Source organism: Bacillus rossius, chromosome 17 (assembly GCF_032445375.1).
Source record: "Bacillus rossius redtenbacheri isolate Brsri chromosome 17, Brsri_v3, whole genome shotgun sequence".
Lineage (NCBI taxonomy): Eukaryota > Metazoa > Arthropoda > Insecta > Phasmatodea > Bacillidae > Bacillus > Bacillus rossius.
The window spans coordinates 23,892,048-23,909,882 of NC_086344.1; the positions used below are offsets into that span (position 1 = coordinate 23,892,048).

General features: G+C 38.4%; 1 protein-coding gene across 1 annotated transcript in view; it reads left to right on the forward strand.

Moving 5' to 3' along the window:
• The first annotated feature begins 570 nt into the window (after window positions 1-570).
• Window positions 571-17,835, forward strand: part of LOC134541004 (putative aminopeptidase W07G4.4) — a 423,451-nt gene continuing 406,186 nt past the window's right edge. Inside the window, exon 1 of the mRNA XM_063384124.1 lies at window positions 571-769. Within this exon, the coding sequence (XP_063240194.1) occupies window positions 731-769 (39 nt within the window). The 5' untranslated portion in view covers window positions 571-730. The remainder of the gene's footprint in view (window positions 770-17,835) is intronic.

Sequence of the window (17,835 nt, forward strand, 5' to 3'; positions counted from 1 at the left end):
ATATTTGATTTTAGATTCTTTATATGAAAACTTGTTCATAACTATATTTAAACTTTATAGCTAAAAGCCAGTTTTTAAAATTAATTACAAGTCATCTACACGTGAACTGTTTCGACGACTGTTTATAAAGTGAAGTGAAAAGTTAATGTGGTTTTCATTGCTTATTACAACAATAATTTCGGCAATAAAGGTTAATCATTCTTGCATTTTAAAAATTAATTACTAGTATAATTTCAAGTATTTATTTTATTATTAACAATTATTATTATTATTCATAAAAGTATGCAATCATTTCATCAATGTTTTCTTATGACGTTGTCACGTTAAACTATCGTCCGTAAACCGACTTTACAGACAACCAATTTTTTTTTTTAAATGGGCTTTGCATTTTGTTCAGTTTGTTTCAAATGCTCTGTATTAGAATTTTTCTTTAACTCGGTGGGATTTGGCTTCTTTCGGCACTCGTGTGCCGTAATTACGGCACGTCTTGTTGTTTTGTTTAATGGCCACTGAAAGGCGCTGCGTTCGACGCCGCGAGCTGAGCTGGTGGGCGACCGAGCTCGCTGGCGTAGTTGGTGACGAGTCAGCGCTGAAACCACACCGGGCGTGTCTGCTCTTCGAGGGACGGCCAAGTCCTGCATTGGACTTGCAGCGTGGCGCCCGGACCCCGCTTCGACCTGCACGGAGCGTACTTCGCTTCAGCAACGTGTGCGAAGGATAAGGCGTCAACATGCACGGAGTGTACTTCGCTTCAGCAACGTGTGCGAAGGTAAGGCGTCAACATGCACGGAGTGTACTTCGCTTCAGCAACGTGTGCGAAGGTAAGGCGTCAGCTTGCACGGAGTGTACTTCGCTTCAGCAACGTGTGCGAAGGGTAAGGCGTCAGCTTGCACGGAGTGTACTTCGCTTCAGCAACGTGTGCGAAGGTAAGGCGTCAACATGCACGGAGTGTACTTCGCTTCAGCAACGTGTGCGAAGGTAAGGCGTCAGCTTACACGTAGTGTACTTCGCTTCAGCAATGTGAGCGAATGTAAGGCGTCAGCTTTCACGGAGTGTACTTCGCTTCAGCAACGTGTGCGAAGGTAAGGCGTCAACATGCACGGAGTGTACTTCGCTTCAGCAACGTGTGCGAAGGTAAGGCGTCAGCTTGCACGGAGTGTACTTCGCTTCAGCAATGTGAGCGAATGTAAGGCGTCAGCTTTCACGGAGTGTACTTCGCTTCAGCAACGTGTGCGGAGGTAAGGCGTCTGCTTGCACGGAGTGTACTTCGCTTCAGCAACGTGTGCGAAGGGTAAGGCGTCAGTTTGCACGGAGTGTACTTCGCTTCAGCAACGTGTGCGAAGAGTAAGGCGTCAGCTTGCACGGAGTGTATTTCGCTTCAGCAACGTGTGCGAAGGGTAAGGCGACATATGCACGGAGTGTATTTCGCGTCAGCAACGTGTGCGAAGGTAAGGCGTCAGCTTGCACGGAGTGTATTTCGCTTAAGCAACGTGTGCGAAGGGTAAGGCGTCATATGCACGGAGTGTATTTCGCTTCAGCAACGTGTGCGAAGGGTAAGGCGTCAGCTTGCACGGAGTGTACTTCGCTTCAGCAACGTGTGCGAAGGTAAGGCGTCAGCTTGCACGGAGTTTACTTCGCTTCAGCAACGAGTGCGATGGAAAGGCGTCAGCTTGCACGGAGTTTACTTCGCTTCAGCAACGAGTGCGATGGAAAGGCGTCAGCCTGCACGGAGTGTACTTCGCTTCAGCGACGTGTCCGAAGGTAAGGCGTCAACTCGCACGGAGTGTACTTCGCTTCAGCGACGTGTGCGAAGGGTAAGGCGTCAGCTTGCACGGAGTGTACTTCGCTTCAGCAACGTGTGCGAAGGGTAAGGCGTCAGCTTGCACGGAGTGAACTTCGCTTCAGCAACGTGTGCGAAGGTAAGGCGTCAGCTTGCACGGAGTGTACTTCGCTTCAGCAACGTTTGCGAAGGTAAGACGTCAGCTTCATGATAATGGGCCGAAAGTTGGGCCATTTTAGTGCACATTAACTGTCCGGTTTTAACGTAACTTGGCTTTTTGTTTGTACCCGAGTCCAAGGCGAATATTTAACACAGATGTTTCGGTTGACATAGCAGGCGCCATCATCAGAATAGAGATACCTACTGAGGTTATTTATTACACAAGTTCTTCATTAATACTCTCGCCTGAGAGGAGTAGTAGGTAACCTCTAAGTAACACTACCCTGATGACGGCGACAGCTATGTTGACCGAAACGTCGGTGAATTATTCGCCAAGGATGCGGTTACAACCCGGAAGCCAAGCTATTTCAGACAATGGCCGTGAAAGCCGGCGATCTTTAATTCATGTAATTATTTTCATATCAAGCAAAGAAAGTTAAAGTAGCTGTTTTGAGTTCAGCTTTTTAATTTTCCTCTCGGGTATTCCTGGATAAGTGACTGATGAACTTTACACAGTTAAAAACTTGGGTAGTTGGATATGATTTTCACTGTTGCTATAATTACTTTTAATTCCCCCCGCCCCCAAATCGCCACTGCAATCGACTGTTGATAGCCCGTTTGTATTCAGCAACTCTTAATGACTGTGGTATTTTTCCTGCGCATTTACCAAGTCAGCGCGAGACACCCATTGCTATGCGTGTGGCGCCTCAACCAAAATGAAATAGAGTTTGTGCCAAAAATTTGGTCGTGCGGAAGTCTACAAACATGGCACTAATCCAATGAGTGTTAGACTTTTACAAACAGAATTTGCTCCTCAGCCTTTGGCAAACTCGATATGTTACGGCGCCAAGATTTATAATATTCTACGAGACACAGTTTTGTGGAAGAGGCTATGGTTAATTCTGCCTGTCACGCGCTGCGAGGCACAAGAGTCAAAAGTCCCACGAGCATACACGCTGAAACATTAGTAGAAAATTTGAAAATTATGGGCTATTTCTCGCAAGTAAATACTCGTAATAACCTTTAAAAAAAAAGGGGGTATTTCATATTGCAAAAATAACCAAAGCCATATGTTGTACAAATTTACGATTTATTTATTGTAATATCACCAAATGTTTCTTCGCAATTAGTTTCTAAAGGAATAATATCTAACGAACAGAAGATTTTGTTCCGTGCAGGAAACCGCTTAATATTGGGAAGCCTTAATTTCACAGACGAGAGAGCCAAACGCCCGATCGTGCATCTTCAGTTGTATTTTTGTTCATTGTAAAAGGTTAGGTTAGCTACATTATAAATACTTTAAAACATTGTGGTCGGTTTATTTGGTTAGGATAGCTACATTAAAGATACTGTGAAATCATGTAAGCTGTTTCCTAGCCCTGGATAGCTACATATTAAAAAGTTATTTGCTAAGCAACCATAAAATGATATTACAGTATTTTTCATGTAGCTATACTTACCTAATATAACCAACCATCCACAATGTTTTGAAGTATTTATAATGTAGCTAACCTATCCTAATCGACCGCGAAATTTAATGTCACACCGGTTTATGCATTGAGATAGAACGGAAAAAAAGCGAGCATGAACTTTGGGGAACTTCGGGTGTGGCTCTCTCGTCTGTGAAATGAAGGCTTCCCCCTTAATATTTGGCTCTGCGTAATCGATTCCTTAGATAAATGAAATCCAGCTCACAGGACGTTTGGTCTACCATGTGCACCAGTCTTAACTTAAGGCGTCCGTTAGTCAGGAATATATTTGTGTCCCTGAGGCGTGATGATAAATGCGACGCTCGCTGGTGCTTCTAGCGCGGTGTCGTCTCTAAGCGCAAGGCTGTTGAGATTCCAGCGGTGACCGTAGACATTCTATGGCGGAGAAATGAAGTAGGTGTAATGCAAGTCTCTTGAGTGCTTTCAAGAATCTGTACCATATGTTTCATGCCAAAAAAAAATAATTCTGAAACACTCCTTTACTCCATTTTCTGTTTTATAAAAAAAATTTCATTTTAAAAATGAAACCTTGAAACAGAACTTCCCATGCAACCTCAACGTATTTCTAAAATGTTTTTCGTAAACTCTCTTGATATTTCAAAAAGATTTTCTAACCAGTTGGTTGTCTTTTCCATAGCTCTGCACACCGTTTGTGTGCTAAGGTAGGTGAGGCCCTTAAATATTGAAAAATTTTGTGTGCTGACAGAGATGTCACAGAAAAAAAAGAGTGAACATTTTATCCGAGACGGAATCCCTGGAAGAAAGCCCCAGTTCCTAATTGACAGTCGAAAAACAGGGGACAGGCACGTGGCAGCAAAATGAACACAGGGAAGTTATTTTTACTGTGCTTGATTTAAAAAAAAATGGAGTGACGAAGAGGTCGACAGAGGCCGTCGAAGCTTCGCGCGTTATAATGACCCCGAAAAATGGCGCGAAACGTTAAATAATGGCTGGAATAAAAGCCCCGGGTCGCGGTGAACTTCCGATTTTGAGCTGCCACGCCGTTCCACCAATTTCCTCAGCCCTTTATTTTTTCCCCTCCTTTCTCTTTCTCTCTCTCTCTCTCTCTCTCTCTCTCTCTCTCGCTTCGTCAACGTCACATCCGCTCCCACTGTCGGTAGCTGCTTCCCTGTAACGATTTCGAAATAACTATAATAGGTAAGGGATGTGTGGTTCGTGGTAGGTTCCAGTCGCTCCAGCAGAATGGACTCCTCTTCCACCCACCCCCCTCAAAAAACTTTTTTTTTTCAATCGAACGGAATGATGCTGAAGCGTGTTTCATTCGTTGACTGCCAGAGAGAGAGAGGAAAAAAAAAGACGTACATAATACCAATGCAGTGTCCCGCGAAACCCTCTAACAGTGAAATAGTCTCCCCTCCTCATTTGCAAGTCATGAAAAATGTGTTAAAAAAATGTCTGGGGTGAACGGCCCCAAAGATTACTCTGCATACCATTGAGAACAATTTTTTTTTTATTTCTCGAAATTCGTGGGTCCTTTTTGTTTTACTTATTTTACTAATATTATATACTATTATGAATATTGTATAACATATACTTATATATCAATACTATATATTATGCATGTACTATATAAAAACTATATACTTACTCCCCAATATATTATATATTGTTTTCTTAATTATTTACTTATTTTTATATGAAATTTTAACTTATTTTTGACTTATTTTATATGCGTCCACGTTTTGGAGGTCCTACAGCCGAAAATTGCAGCTCTCAGGAACGTGGTGCTCTAGGGTGGAGTGGAAGGGTGAAAAAAAAGGGGGGGGGGATAAAGAATTAAATAGTGTCGGACAACTGCAGGAATCTTTGCAGTTTTTTTATTCCTAATGTTTCTTTGTTTGTGAAACTTCATTGTGTGCTTTTCATTTTATCTTTCAAGTAAATTATTTATTATGAAGGTTGAAGGGTCGTTTCTTACGCACGTGGTGGTCAGCGCTCTGATTTTTATTTTTCTAGAGTGAAAATACGATTCTGTATTCGATTATAGGCTAGTTGGTAAACTTGATACGCTATGAATATAGATGTCATTATTCACTCGCAAGCATACAACACATTTTTAACATCACAATAAAAATTCAAAATAAACCAATTAAATTATTTCGTATACCGTATTACGTGTGATTCATAACAACCTTAGGAAGGTGATTATTACGTAGAAAAAAAATGTAAATATATTTACAAATGATTGAACTGTGCGTTATTAAATTTCCATTTTGAAAATATTTTTATATTTAAAACTTATTAATACTTATTAATCATTTTTAAACTTATTAATTTAAAATTATTAATACTTATTTTTGCAATTAAAAAAACTAAATTGTGAATAAGATTTCATAAAACCGAAAACTTATGCTTGTGAAAACATCGTCGATAATTTTAGAATCCTTCACTCACAATGGCTTTTTTTTAATTAGTTTGAAAGTTTTAAAACGAGCATTGCGAAAGTGCAATTTTTTACCAAGTTAAAGGAAAAATAAAAATTTTAACAAACACTAAAAACTTTGGATAATAAGGCAGTTACATTCTGCGTGTGTTTAAAACTTTTTTTACATCACGTGTGAAAAGTAAATTATTCTGAATATGTAAAATAATTTTTTCAGTGACGAAAAATGTATTTTGAACAACATACAGCGTAACTTTATTGTTCCTAAAAATACAAAAATCCGAGTTTTTCAGAGTTTTGGGGAAAACCTTATATTTATTTTAAAATGATATAATTAAAAAAAGGTGTTTTAAGGTGAAGGCTATACACAAATGGTTAATCCAAATTTATATAGGTGCCACATGATTTCAGTATTTGCTAGTATTTACATAATTTGTTATCTTTCAAGTCCATTCAAACCATTCGTTTGGTATAAAAAGCCTTTCATATCATAAATTTATTTACAATATAGGGTAAAATAAACTAAATATTCTAAGAAAAAAATAATATAGTGGTGAATAGTATGCTCTACAATCTAGTTTTTTTTTACTATTATTCCAACTTTAAACTACATATACTAATTTTTTAGAATGCCGATCATATCTCCCATACCTTCTATTTCTTTTTGCAAACACATATTTACTAACATATTCAAGTCTGTATGCGCAGTTAGGAAATATTTCATTATTTCACGCGGACTTCTACAACTGTAATGATAATCACATCAGTTCACGAGAGTTGACTTCAACTAGTAGCCAAGCTAAGTCCTATGCCATGACGACACAAAAAATTATATGACGGAAGCATTATTGCAAACGGTGCCGGAATACAGGAAACTAGCTGAAGTCTACTCGGCGTTGCCGGGGCGAAACATCAAATTATAAGTAGTAATATCTCTGCCGAGATTCAAGTCTCTAAAACATACACTTAACAACCAGAAATTTGGATTTCAAAGTCCCACTGATTCCACGATCTTGGTGCACCAAGACTTCGCGTCAACCGAGCTGAGACACCAATCTTCAGCTTCATTTCGTGGGAAGACGTGACAAACGCACCAAACGATAGCACATTACAAATTTCAAGGCAGCGCCATATATACAGACGAAGCTCTAAAATAAACTGTCATTGGTGCCTGCAGATCACTAGCAGCCGCGAGCTCCACTAAGAGGATGGGTTTCGCCAAGGAGAAAGTCGGGAAGTTGCCAGATCTTACCATATGACCGCGTGGCGGGCATAGAGAAAATGACACAAACTCACTGTTCATGTGTGTGTGTGTGACCTACCTCCTATTATTTTCTGCTATAAAACTGCATTTACCACAATTTTTTTTTCATAATTATATGTAGTCTATGTCACTCTCCGGCCCATAAACTATGTATATGCAAAAAATAAAATTGGTTGTCTGTAAAGTCGGTTTACGGACGATAGTTTAATGTGACAACGTCTAAACAAAACATTGATGAAATGATTGCATAATTTAATGAATAAAATTAAATCATTTTTATTGAATTATCACTATTTTCTATGGATACAAAGGAGTAAAATGAAATCTAAAATTTAATTGATAAATTTACTTTTATTTGCAATCATTAAATTAAAGGTGTTTATTACTTTAACGAAGAGATTATTTTAACTATAACTTTTAAACACGTTTGGAAACGAATGGGAGTGTTTCAAGTTTAACGTGCCTCGAAAAAGTCAAATCGATGGTTGTTCCAATCGAGCGGGAGAGAGATGCGGCGCAAGCGTACAATGAGCGTAACGGGACACAGCGTAACGGGACAATGTGTGTTACGGGACGCTTTTTTCGTGCGTGCAGCCGGCGTTCGTCGATTTATTAGACGTTGTAACGTCAAAAAAAAATATGTCTATCCGTAGCTCCTTTTGTGCGTGATGAGAGAAGGACAAACATGGACAAACACACTTTTCGTATTCATAAAAACTAGCAGGGATTGCGTGATGTCCGGGCCGATTCAAGGGGTTGAACTAGGGGCACTGCTGGGGTCGAGTTTGTTATTAGGGCGAGCCCCGCAGGTGGGCGCCGATAACAGAGGACGTCCTGTGGGGGACGTGCCAGGGGCGCGGTCTCGTCGGCTCCCGCCCCGTCGTCGTCGTCTCCGTGGTGCGGAGGGGGGTATTGGGGAGGAGAGTTGATACATCGCAGCGTGTGCGCCGGACGTCCCGACCCCCTTAACACCCGCTGGTTCTCCTTCATCCCTTAAACCACCCCCCCCCCCACCACCACCTCTCTCACCCTTTCCTTTCCCCGACACAACCAATGCCGACAAACCTTACCCCCCGGACCAACCCCCCCCCCCCTCCATCACTACCCGGGCACCACCCCCGATGGCGATTCGTTGCCGCTGATGCATTGCCGCGACGGCAGCATCCATCACAGTTACCGCCAGGCGGCGTCGCACCTACCCCCCCCCCCCCCCCTTTCTCCTTCCCCCCTTCTAAACCCTTCCAGGCCTAGCGAGCATCTGCGGTGGCCGTTCCAGGCCTGCTTCCAGGCCTGCTTCCAGGGAGCCTCCTGGAGTCTCCGCTCCCGTCGCATTCGACGGCTCGAGGCAGCAGGGAAATACATACGCCGAGGAGGGAATTTAAAAAAAAATGGCGCGTGTTCTTGTGTAAGCGCGTTACAAGTGGTAGGTAATTACTTAACTTGGCGTGACGAGAAACTATATGCATGCATGTTTATAAAAGATAGTGATAATTTTATAAAAATGTTCTGGAGTGATGTTATGAACAAATCAAATGAAAAAAAATTAAATAAATATAAACACTTGTATAAAATTAATTATTATATTTAGGTAATTAATGGAGATAAATTTGAATTAAAAAATGTAAATCAATAAGCATGCTGAATTTTTATTCCAATTTAATCATTTTTAATTTTTTATTAAATAATAATGTTTTAAATATCATTTATAATGTAAATAAATTATACATAGGTGAACATAACCTCATGTTTTCACTTGGAAAAATTATTAACTTAATTTATATAAGGTACGTACTACAAACGTTTTAAATTATATGGACCAATATTCAATATCAGTCACTAAAGTACCTATATGATTTTAAAGCACGTATGTAATTGTTATTTGTGTGTAGCCCCCTTTTTTTTTTGTATGTATCATTTTGTTTATCCTGTGAAAATTTCGTTGCATTGTGCGCACGCATCGTTAAAATTAATTTTCATTATTTTTTTTATAACGTGCCTTAAGAAGTATAACTTCAAGAAAAACTGGATTAAAGATGTTATTTCAGACATATGCCATTGCCTTGGTATGCCTAATGTGTTAGCCTGTAGTGTTCACATTATCCGCTTAATATCATCGTTGGGGTCGTCTGTATGTCTCTTATGTTGTCCTTATTTACTGTTCGTGTTGCTACATGCTCGTCGTTGTTAGTCCACTATGTCTGTCTGTGCTGTTACAGTTTTTTGACTAAAGTCTAATACGTAAATTTCTGTGCTGTTACTGTTTCTAATTTTTTACATCAGCTGATTTTTAGCTTGTTTTCCGTATGTATGCACGTTTATATATTCTGTTTATTTATCATTTTTGTCCGTTATTGAGGTTTCTATAAACATAGCCTACAGCGCAACCAGCAATGGCTTATTAACAAAATAACATCTTGAAACTATCTTCTTCGTTGCAAGCACCATTGAAAGAAGTTTTAAAAACATATGCCTTTTATATTTTTTTTATTGCTTCATAATCTTCTACGAATCATCAGAATCAATAGTTGAAGTGAAACTTCGATTTCGGGTGCATTGATTTCATTTTAGTGATTTAAATTCGTCCGTTCCTTGGAAAAGATTTTCTTTTCATTACTAGTTCTAAAAACCGGAACACTTTATAAGACAAACTCGTTATTCTAGTGCACTATTAACGAAGTTAACAATTAAGCGCCATTTATTTTATTTGTAATCAGAAACTATCATTTTATTCAAAGGGTTCCAAAGTCGTTTCGAAAATAATTCCGATGATTACTATTGTACAATGATTATTGAATTTTTTAATTAAAATTTGTACTCGTGCGCTGAAAAAAAAAGTAACGCTAATGACCACTGTAGCGATGTTCATCACACACATACGCACACATTTCTCTCATCAACCAGTGTTCATCCCCGAACATTCTCGTTATGTGAGCCTACATCTGATTGGACCCCGTCGACTACTAAATACGTCCTCTTTGAATGGACGGTGACAGCCTACTCGCGTAACACGCAGACGCTACCACATCAGGGGCCTAATTTCACAAAATTTTACATTTTTAAACCACGAATTGATAATCTACCAATTTTTTAAAAAAAAACATTCTATTGGAAGAGTAAAAAAAAACCGCGTGGATTTATAATGAAACTTGAGTTACTTAAAATTATTGTATCTTACAAACTTGTAGGTGACACTAGTTGTTTACTACTGATTTTCTACCTACCTCAAAACATGTTAAGTTAGATTTACAAGTTTTACTAATGGCTGTCCTAGAAAGTCGTGGTCTAGTTCTTCTCCTACTAATCAATATAAAATATACAATTAATGTAGACTAATGATAAAATGTTTGCAATAACAAAACAATAATAAATAACCCTCAAATGTTCTGTAAAATCGGTCTAGTCTCGTGATGAAAACATGGCCGTGGAATGTATAGCGTGGCCGAGGAACTTGTAATGCGTCAACATCTGCAACCTTGTATGGCGGTGACTAAGTCTTGTAATGATATGTTGGTCAGGCATGCTCCACAATGGTGGTCAATGGGGGTTCAACACACAATTAAAATCACCACCAAATGTCATCTTGTTCTAGGCACCTTCTAGGAACGGTGATATTTCGCGTCTGTAAAAGTCTGTCCTTTGTTGCCTGTTTTGTGTACGAAGGAGAGTACATATTCACACATAGACCTAGCTTCACTAAGTCACTGTCCGGTGGTGGCAAAAGCATGACAAGTGTTCCCGATGTGACCCGTCTTGAAGGATGCGTCCTAAATATTGATCAGCTGGTAACCATAACATGTAATGATGAAAGTGCATCTTCTTTCTGTGTGCCAACATTCGTATAAACATTGCAGTTTTGAAAGTGTTGGGATTTAATTTAGATATAATTCTTGTATCAATGGTATTATGAGTGTATGCTATACTGTTTAATGCTCGGTATTTGTGTGCCATCTCCATGGCACAGACATTCACCGTTGCTACTTTCAGTACGCTGGTCATTCTGATAGAATTCTTTGACCTAATAACAGATAAGAAAACTAAACTCTGGTAAATTTTATTTAAATCCATCACAAAACGAGGAGAAAAATATTGAGTTTTGTAAACTAACTCTTCGCTCTGAGCTTTAGACTTCAGTTTATACAATTTCTTATATACTTTCCCTTTTTTTTTGTTTTTGTTTTTCATCTCTCTTTCTTACTTTTGAAATGTAAAAGTACTCTGTAATATTTAGTTTTTTTGTGGTTTTATAGTTTGTTTGTATATATGTATATATTTGTATTCATTGACTTGTTCTGTATCCCGGAGTCCTTGCCTCCATATGGGATCTACAGAACAAAAATTTAATTAATTAATTAATTAACTAAACCCGGGTCGTTTTCTACACTTATTGATTTTGCACCGAAGGCGAGCCGTGGGAGACCTCCTTACAGTGTTCAATTGGCTGCTTCACTACGGCCGGCAAGTGGGCTCTGTCTGATTGAGGACTGTCGGGGACAGTTTAATTTCGTCGGGGACTTAAAACTATAGTGATGAAAATTTTTTTGTTTCTATTTACGACCTACACCTTGCAAATACTCGGAACTCCCAATTTTTTGTCCTGGCATTATTATGTTCGTCTTCAATTCACCTTTCCCTGTCACGTCCCCTGACATCTCATCGTCTTCCTTTTTTCACTTCCCCCATATGTGCGCGTCTCTCGGTCGTGTGGTCACCCATCGGGGTTTTTCCATGGCCCACCAAATTTGATTACGGGCCCTGGACCCAGGATCGGAGACAACTCCCCCCCCCCCCCCCCCCACCTAAATCCCGGGCCGGTGCAAGGTAAATATGCGCCCTAGGCGAAAAACCTTAATGCCGCCCCCCCCCCCCCCCCCCTTACCCGACTGGACACCCCAAAAAATTTTTTCCTTGCCTCAAAATACATCACGTAAGCCTAAGATTTTGTCAACAATGAAATGTAAGCAGGCTTGTGTTTTTTTTTTTTACTTTTTTACTTATTACAAATCATAAACAGGTCGCCGTGGACTTTAAATAATTACTTAATTCAATATAAACATTCCAAACTGTTAACAAAATTCCATTTTCATCTAGTTTCAATAATCGTTAAACATATTATATCAGCTGTTATGTGTCGTGCTGCGCCGCCCCCAGCTACTTGGCGCCCTAGGCGGTTGCCTGGTTCGCCTGTATGGACGCGCCGGCCCTGCCCCAACCACGATTTTACAGTTACGCGCTACATTAATATAATTGCACGGTTATTTCTTACCTGCACTCTTTGTAGAAAGTTATTTAACCTGAAAATACAAAGTGAAATAATGGTTACTATTTTATAAGTCCTAACTATGCTTTATTTATAAAATTATTTTCTTACTTTAAAATAACCATTGCAAGTATTTATATTTCTTTCACACATTAAGATAAAAATTAAAATAGTTACAGAAAAATAAAATTAGCTGTAGGTGTGTAAAATCTTTGAAAATTACATTGGATAAAAAAATATTCAATTTTTTTTTGTTTGTAAAAAAAAAGGTCTGTAAAGTCGGTTTACGGACGATAGTTTAACGTGACAAAGTCATAACAAAACATTGATGAATTGATTGCATACTTTTATGAATAATATTGAATCATTTTTATTTTAGTACTAACAGAATAAATACTTGAAATTATACTAGTAATTAGATTCATTTTCTTACGTACATTTGACGTAAAATTATTTCATATTACACATTTATAAAAGAAGTTTTAAATTTTCACTTCTGTCGGTACGGCGCAAGCGTACAATGAGCGTAACGGGACACAGCGTAACGGTACAATGTGCGTAACTGGACAATTTTTCGTGCGTGCAGCCAGCGTTCATCGATTTATTAGACCCAGGGGTCCACCCAGCCCTACCCTTGTGAGGGCTATGGGGTTTGTACCGGTTGTAACTCCAAAGAGGGGCACTACCTTACTGCGGTGTTGCGGTATCTCTTGTGTCACTGTTGCACGGAGCCGGGTCGCGCACTCACGAGCGCCCGGCCAGGGCGTGTAGTGTCTCGGAGCGGTTAAATGGGGCAGGTCGCCCACGCATGTCCCGGCCCGTTGCACAGACAGACTGCACCGTCACGGCCACGCCTGTGTGACCTTCAACTGTCAGTACCAACTGAATGTCTTTATCTAACTCAGTCTCATCAATGCGTAACCCTCCCGTTTTCACTTTGTAATTTGCAATGTCCCCCTCCCCCAAAATCCCCCCCCCCCCTCACAGAGCTCGTCAGTTCAGCGTTTTAGTTTTCTAGTACGTATTAAGTATCTGATTTTATAACTCCTTTATTAGTGTTTTTGAATATATACATTACCTTGGTGAAATCACTTATCCCAACTTATCATTTTATTAGGCAGCCAATATTTATAAATTTGATAAACACGTGCTTATTTCATTTTACTAGGTTTCGCCATCGTTTGCACTCATTTATTATGGTTAAAGCTATTGTGAGTATGGTAAGGTAATTTCAAAGTAGTACGAATATCTACATTATTTTAAGTTATTTGGTACTCTCGCTTCTTCATTTGAAATTTAGGGTAGGAATATTTGATTTCTCATCCAAAGTACTAGTTATTTCTTAGTTATTCATAGTATAACCTAAAATCCCCAAAATTTCCCCCACAAGGAATTCAGAACCAAGTAAATATGTAAATATACTTTACCCAAATAAAATGAATCTCATCTCTCTTTTTACAGCAACTGTAAACTACTTAATAATTAGAATAAACTGACATTTATATTTTATTTAAATTTATCTTACCAATATAAATTTAGTGTATTCCATTTTTTTTATTTAAGCACTATTAACTCCTGTTAAAAATTATGAGGCAACGTTTCAGAGAACATTGAATAATCGATTATAACTAAGGTATGTGTATTATTTATTGCAAAATCTTAAAGTAAGTTTTTTATCAGAATATATTTTTAATGTTTAAACCATATTTACAATACTTTGCTCATTAATACGTAGAACTTCAACAGGTAGTAACAAAGAGTAAGTGGATTTTGGATGTTTATAAATCACTAGCTGCAATACCCGGCGTTGCCCGGGCTGAACATAGGGTGATAGGGACCTTTTTCGAAATCAGATGTAGTTAGTAATTATCTTCTTGATTGGAATGTCAAGTGTGACAATTAATTTATATCACTTTCAGATCCCGACAAACGTTGTTCTTCCAGTTTATAGTTATTTACCTGGTCTGTATGTAATTTAGACTTCATAAAGCAATATAGAAAAAAGCTGAAAAATAAGATATTACTAATATTGAAAATATTACATTATCTAGCTAATGCTCGGCCTACATTGCAATGCCTCATTCAGTTTTGTTTTGTAATATGTTTGAAGTAGTTGCACATATACAAATCATCTATCCATCTCTCTATACATATTTATCTCTATCTACATCTATATACATTTATGTATCTCTCTATCTCTATTTATCTCTTTATATCTACATATATTCTTCCCACTATCTATATATCTTCTATATATGTCTCTATATAGCTCTATACATCTATAGTTATATCTCTTTATCTAACCCATTTCATTCTCTATACCTCGCTCTATCTCAAATTATATCTCTGTCTCTCTCATTCTCACTCCGTCTCTCTCATTCTCACTCCGTCTCTCTCATTCTCACTCCGTCTCTCTCATTCTCACTCTGTCTCTCTCATTCTCACTCTGTTTATATATATATCACTCTATCTCTGTATCTTTTATATTTAAGTAAATTGTGTCATGCGTGGCACTTATACAACAAAAACAGACGAAGTGCCGCTATATAAAATGAAATAAACACATATTTTGACACGATTCGTGCTCCAACTATTGAAAAATATTTATACCGTCTCAGTAACCTTCATGGGCATGCGCATTACAAATCACCAAAATTTCGTTGCAATCGGATGAATGGTATAGGAACGCATACGGCACAAACAAACGAAAATTAAAGACATGACAAACGCATCAAACGATGGTGCGTTTAAAATTCAAGGAAACTCTACCTATTGACGAAGTTAAGAACAAAACTGTTATTAGCGCCTTTATACTATTTGTATGTCTATGACCTATGATTTTTTCAGTTATAAAATTAAATTATCACTCTTTCGCTTCCTTAGGGATGGAATTTCATAAATAATATGGGGTCTATGTGTTAATCCAGGTTATAAGCTAGCTGTAGGCCAAATTTCATTCACATCCATACAGTAGTTTTTACGTGAAAGGGTTACAAACATACATCCATCCATACTTACAAACTTTCGCGTTTATAATATTAGTAGGATGCCGCATAACTTACAACCTGCTTGATTTACTTCAGGGAAACGACTTTTAAAATAAAACTACAAATTCATAGAATCAAAATAATTGAGGATATAACTACGATAAAAAACGGTCCTGTTAATGGATTGCATGACGTTTATTTTAACCAGCCGCTCCTGGGTATCAAATATCCAATAGTTCGGTGGATTTTTTTTACCAAATGGTTAGGCGTGCCCTTTGACTGTTAGCACGTGGAATTAAACGCAATAACCAGTTTGATTTATCTACCTGGAAGCTGTCGCCACACACATGGGGGTCGAAACACGTTTGCGTTTCAGGGGTTTTCAAAAACACCCGGCAAACCCTACCACCGTTTTCCACCTCTTTTTTCATTGCCACCACTTCCACGCCTTCCCCTCTGCCCGAAATTTTCTCCAATCCAACCCTCGCTCCCCTCCCCGGCAGACTTTAACGAGCCGGCGTGCGGTAGCATTAATCATTGCCCCCGACAAATTAAACATTCCCTTACTTAATATCTCCCTCCCCTCTTCGTGTGGTCCGTGGGAAATCATAAACTTACCACGTCTGGCTGTGGACCGTCCAACACTGACTGATCCAGCTAAAGAGCTCTGTGAATTTATATACGGAATTAAATTAGTAACTTCCAGTCGTACACCAAACAAAATTTATATATATTAATTCCCCAGCATACCTGGCAGGTGATCAAATAAAAAAGTGAATATTTTGCTTCACTTTTGGGTTTGATACGGGGAAAACCGATCGCATTTTTAATAGAGTTGGGCAAAATCTGAACATACAGTTTTAATGAATTTAAAGGTGAGAAATTCAATCTTAACGATGCCCAATTGGTTTCAACCTTTTTTTGGTCATAACAATTTTATTTTGTTTTGAAATTTGAATCTTGACTCGTTAAAACCTAGTTTACAATTTAATTTAATGCTTTATTATTAATGGTGACCAGCTGCTACGTAGTCTTGTAATCAATTTGCTTCGTAGCTTCGTACTCTTTTAGTCCCGTAGTCTTGTGGTCTCGTACACTTGTAGTTTTTTAGCCTCGTAGTCTTTTAGTCCCTTAGCATTGTAGTCTTGTAGTCTTGTAGCCTCGTATACTTGTAGTTTCGTAGCCTCGTATACTTGTAGTTTCGTAGCCTCGTAGTGTTTTAGTCTCGTAGTCTTGTAGGCTTGTAGCCTCGTATACTTGTAGCTTCGTAGCCTCGTCGTTTTTTTGGTCCCTTATCCTTGTAGTATTGTAGTCTTGTAGCCTCGTATACTTGTAGTTTCTTAGCCTCGTAGTCTTTTAGTCCCGTAGCCTTGTAGTCTTGTAGCCTCGCATATTGGTAGTTTCGTAGCTTTGTAGACTCTTAGCTTTGTAGCCTCGTAGTCATGTAGTATCGTAGCCATGTAGCTTTGTAGTATTGGAACCAAATGTTGAAGCAGTTGAAGACAAAGACAGTTGAAGCTAAGGACAGTTGGAGCAGTTGGAGCCTATTGTATATTGACGATCGTCTCCTACTGATAGGATCGTTTCCTACTGAGTCATTGTTCGTGTAAATGTACGTAATTTTTGTTGAATGAACGTAGTCAAGTCAGTATCCTACTGTTGAGATCGTATACCTCTGATGAAATCGTATCCCTCTGATAAAATCGTATCCGTGTGATGATACGTATAGGTATTACCAAATTGAATTTTCGTCCAAATGCCCGTCTTTTTCGTTAAAGCTTATTTGACGAATGGGGACACATTAATCTACGTAATTCTACAGTTAGAGGAATTTCTACTGTATATGGTGATTTCTACCACAATGATACATAAACTACGAGAGAAACGACTGAATTCTACAGAAGAATATTAGTGCCGTCGAATAGTTTGCGGATCTTTCTGAGCCGCATCGTGGCTTCTACTTCAACGATACACAAGCTGTAAAAGAGACTACTGAATTCTACGACTTAACATTAGTGTCGTTGAATAGTTCGCAGAACTGTCTAGGACGCATCATGGATTCTACCTCAACGGTCAGCATTCAATAATTTGTCTACCAATTCATTACTGTTATCTACGAAATTGAGTTAACTATTTGGTTTTATTGTCTTGAAAATATTGAATGGTTTGTTATTTATTAATTTATCTCATATGAACACTCAAGAGGATACCTAAGAATCAAGAGTTTCCTTTTTATGTTAGTCACTTCCCTACTTTGCTAGCTAGTCCGAGGTTAATATGATAATCAGTGTTAAAATTATCTTTGGCATAAAAATCCAATTTGTAAGTCATTTACTAGCAGTCCAATACATAAGTGAAATTTGAATGTTATGGAGACCAACTTCATAGAATTATTAATGGTTTTCTGAAAGATAGCTCTGAAGGGCTCAAAATGTAACTAAATTGTGAGGTTTTTGTGTCTGCTTTTGATTTGAAAAATAAATATTACTTTGAT